Here is a 3,383-nt window from a genome sequence, read left to right on the forward strand (position 1 = left end):
AAATGCACAGTTGTTGGCCATTTACCCCACGGGCTTTTTCTCTGTGTATTTTCAGAAACCCTTCTGCTGAGAACCTTGACTGCAGCTCTCTTGGTGGCATCAGTGCCTGTCTTCCTATACCCCCTGAAATTTCTCTGGTGAAGTCCATTATTTGGAATCTTTTAAAAATGACACCAGCATAGCTTCTTTCAGAGTATCCGTATCTGGTCCCCAGAAAGTAGGCATCTTTGCCCCACTGTCTGTGAACATGTAACTCATTTCCAACACAGCCTCCCTTGCTTTGTTCTGCCATGGGCTTGAGCAGCTCCAGCCTCTTGCTTGTTTATAGACTGTTTCAGGCATGGGTTTGATACCTCACACCCAGGAAGATGTCAAAATCTCCAAGCATTCCCCTTAAGCTTCTTTGTATTCAAATGAGACATATGAACTGGAAATATAAATTTGAGAGTTATTAGAATGGATGGAAATTGAAGTCATAAGATCTTATAGGGAAAGAATGTAGATTTAGAAGTGAGCAGATAGGCCTTATTGAGATAATTGGTTTTTGAGTTGGGACACCATGATTAGTTAATCACTACAAAGAATCCCAGTGGGATAAGCCACTCTGATAAGCATTCCAGGCTTGTCCCTATTGTAGAATCCATGCTTATCTTGCTTCTGCTGCTACAGGATCTCATAATTGCCTTTGAAACCAGGAAGCCAATTTCAATGGCAGCATCTCTCATCTTTATTCAGGCATGGAAGATATAGCCACTACAGTGCTTTTCATGGATGCTGATGTATTTTTAAATGTCCTCTGAGACCTCCTATAGAACATGGTGGGGAGTAGGTTAGCTTATCATTGGTGATAGCATTCCAGCAAACAATTCTCACTGAATGTTTGGATATGTTCTTCTGTGTAACACCAAGAAACTGCTGGCATCCCAGTTTTATTAAGCATAAGCCACTGTTGAGCCAAGGTTTCAAATAACCAAAGAAATAGTTAGAACCAATTTAAGATTCATAACATCTGAATTATGGTATATGGAATTCAGAAGCTCTGGTAGGTGCACATATGTCAATAAACTTAGCCTGACCTAAAATTACCCGTATGTTCTTTTCTCCTTGTGTGGCACTCTTAGGATCCATTCCCACACATAGTGTACATGGCTTTTGTTAAAATAAATTAACAAAGCCTTCATTTCTTGAGGCATCCTGGGATCTAATTCTGGTTACAAGTCTGCAGGCAATAAGAGGTAATGGAGGTGGAGTATGAGAAGGGCTGGATTTCCCTGGAAGGTAACTACCTTGGTTGGGCCTTCCAACCATGAGGACTAGGCTTATAAAACTTGGGAAGAGAGTCTGCTTCTATGGACAAGGGAGATTCTGTAGGGCTTGGAGTTTTAGTTTTGGTGTGCTCAGAGTAAACCTGGAAGGAAAGGGTTAGCACCAAACCTATAATCCATTCCCCTTCTCCCTAGAGATGCTCAGAGAGGAATGAATGATCTCAAAACTCCTTGTAAATATGCTAATAAACCAACCCCCTGGAAAACACACTGAAGATATTTATTAGCCAAAGATAATGAGAGTCCTTATCTACGAAAATTTCTAGCAGGATATAACCTGGCGTATCTGGGTTACTTATTGTAAAGAAACCTGGAAATTATAGATTTGTAGGGTGGGAGACATGGCTGGCTGGAGATGTGTAATTCATGGGATATCCGATAAGGCTGCTCCACAACCACCAAGATCCCATCTTTGAAGCAATGTTTCCACGTACTTTGCTCAGAACACACCTCACATTCTAAGTCCAAGATCAAGCAGAATGGATCCTAATACGGGAGAGGAAAAAACTTTTTATGAGTAGCTGCATTTGACAGGACCAGATTTCTCCAAGGGAAAATGTTTTCTTTGTACCTTATAATTGCCTGCACTTTTTTAATCATTAGTTAAGGTTGAGTAAGACCACAGAATCACATGAGATTCATGTGAGTCTGATTTGATCACCAAACCTTTGTGTTGTGAGGCGTTTAGTTTGCTAATAGGTTGTTTAAGACTTTTGCATGTATGTACATAGGAGAGGTTGACCTATATAACCACGCTCCACTTACCGACAGGGATATGTTCTGAGAAATGCATCCTTAAGTTATTTTGTCATTGTGTGAACATCATGGAGTGTGCTTACTCAACCCTAAATTGTATAGCCTATTACACACCTAGGCTATGTGATATAGAATATTACTCCTATAGGCTACAAACCTGTACAGCATGTTACTGTACTGAATACTATAGGCAGTTGTGATACAATAATTAGTTTTTGTGTATCTAAACATATCTAAACATAGAAAAGGCACTTTACTTTTATACAACTAGCAATACAGTAGGTTTGTTTACACTGCAAACCCTTGACTAATGTATTGCTCTATGACATTAATTATGACTACAATGTTACTAGGCAATGGAAAATTTTCAACTCCCTTATAATCATATGGGACCAAACATCATATATGCAGTTTATTGTTGACTGAAGTGTTATTATGGCACATGACTGTACTTTTTCTTTTCTGGTGATGTCTTTATTGAGTTTAGGTGTCAATGTTTTGTTGGCTTCACAAGAGAAGTTACTAAATGTTACCTCTCTTTCTGTTCTCTGGAAGAGTTTGTTAAAGATTGGAAATATTTCTTCCTTAAATGTTTGGTAAAGTTACCAATCATACCAGCAAGGCTTGGAGTTATTTTGTGAGAAGGATTAATTATGGATTCAATTATTTTAATAGATATAGAGATTATAGAAAGGAAGGAACTAAGCACCCTCTAGAAGGCAGGACAGATGTAGAAAGACTATTTCTTTTTTTTCTTTTTTATGATCTTCTCTTTTTTTTTTTCCCTCCCCCCTATGATCTTCTCTTTTAATGTAAGCTCTTACAACTATAAGTGTTCCTCTTAGCACTGCTTTTGCTGCATCCCATAAGTTTGGTACGTTGCGTTTTCATTTTCATTTGTCTCAAGATATTTTCTTTTTTTCTTTTTGTTTTTTATTAGTGTTTTTTATTTTTTATTGTTAGTTTCAGGTGTACAGAACAATGCAATAGTTATCCTTTTTACCCTTCACACAGAAACAACCCCCTCCCCCATCAACTGTCCTCCCACCCCCAATATCATGCTTATCTATTACAATTCCATTGACTCCATTCCCACACTCTACTGCATGTCCCGTGACTATATGTATATAATTATAGTTGACATACATTATTATTCAACATCAGCGAAAGACTATTTCAAGTGGAAGAAGTTAAAGTTATGTCTGCTTGGTCTCAATGTTCTTTCTCTATGAAATATATAGTGTTCTGGCAGGCAGATATTTTTCATCTGTTCAACAACTGTTTATTGAATGCTGACTATGT

The 3,383-nt window shown here is 38.0% G+C and overlaps 1 protein-coding gene across 1 annotated transcript in view; it reads left to right on the plus strand.

Moving 5' to 3' along the window:
- Positions 1–3,383, plus strand: part of GDPD4 (glycerophosphodiester phosphodiesterase domain containing 4) — a gene marked incomplete at its 5' end in the record, with an annotated part of 61,092 nt that overhangs the window by 3,133 nt on the left and 54,576 nt on the right. The window contains one exon of the mRNA XM_019634783.1: positions 2,493–2,529. Coding sequence (XP_019490328.1) covers positions 2,493–2,529 — 37 coding nt within the window. The remainder of the gene's footprint in view (positions 1–2,492; positions 2,530–3,383) is intronic.

The sequence above is a fragment of the Hipposideros armiger genome, unplaced genomic scaffold (genome assembly GCF_001890085.2).
Source record: "Hipposideros armiger isolate ML-2016 unplaced genomic scaffold, ASM189008v1 scaffold_1935, whole genome shotgun sequence".
Taxonomy (NCBI): Eukaryota; Metazoa; Chordata; class Mammalia; order Chiroptera; family Hipposideridae; genus Hipposideros; species Hipposideros armiger.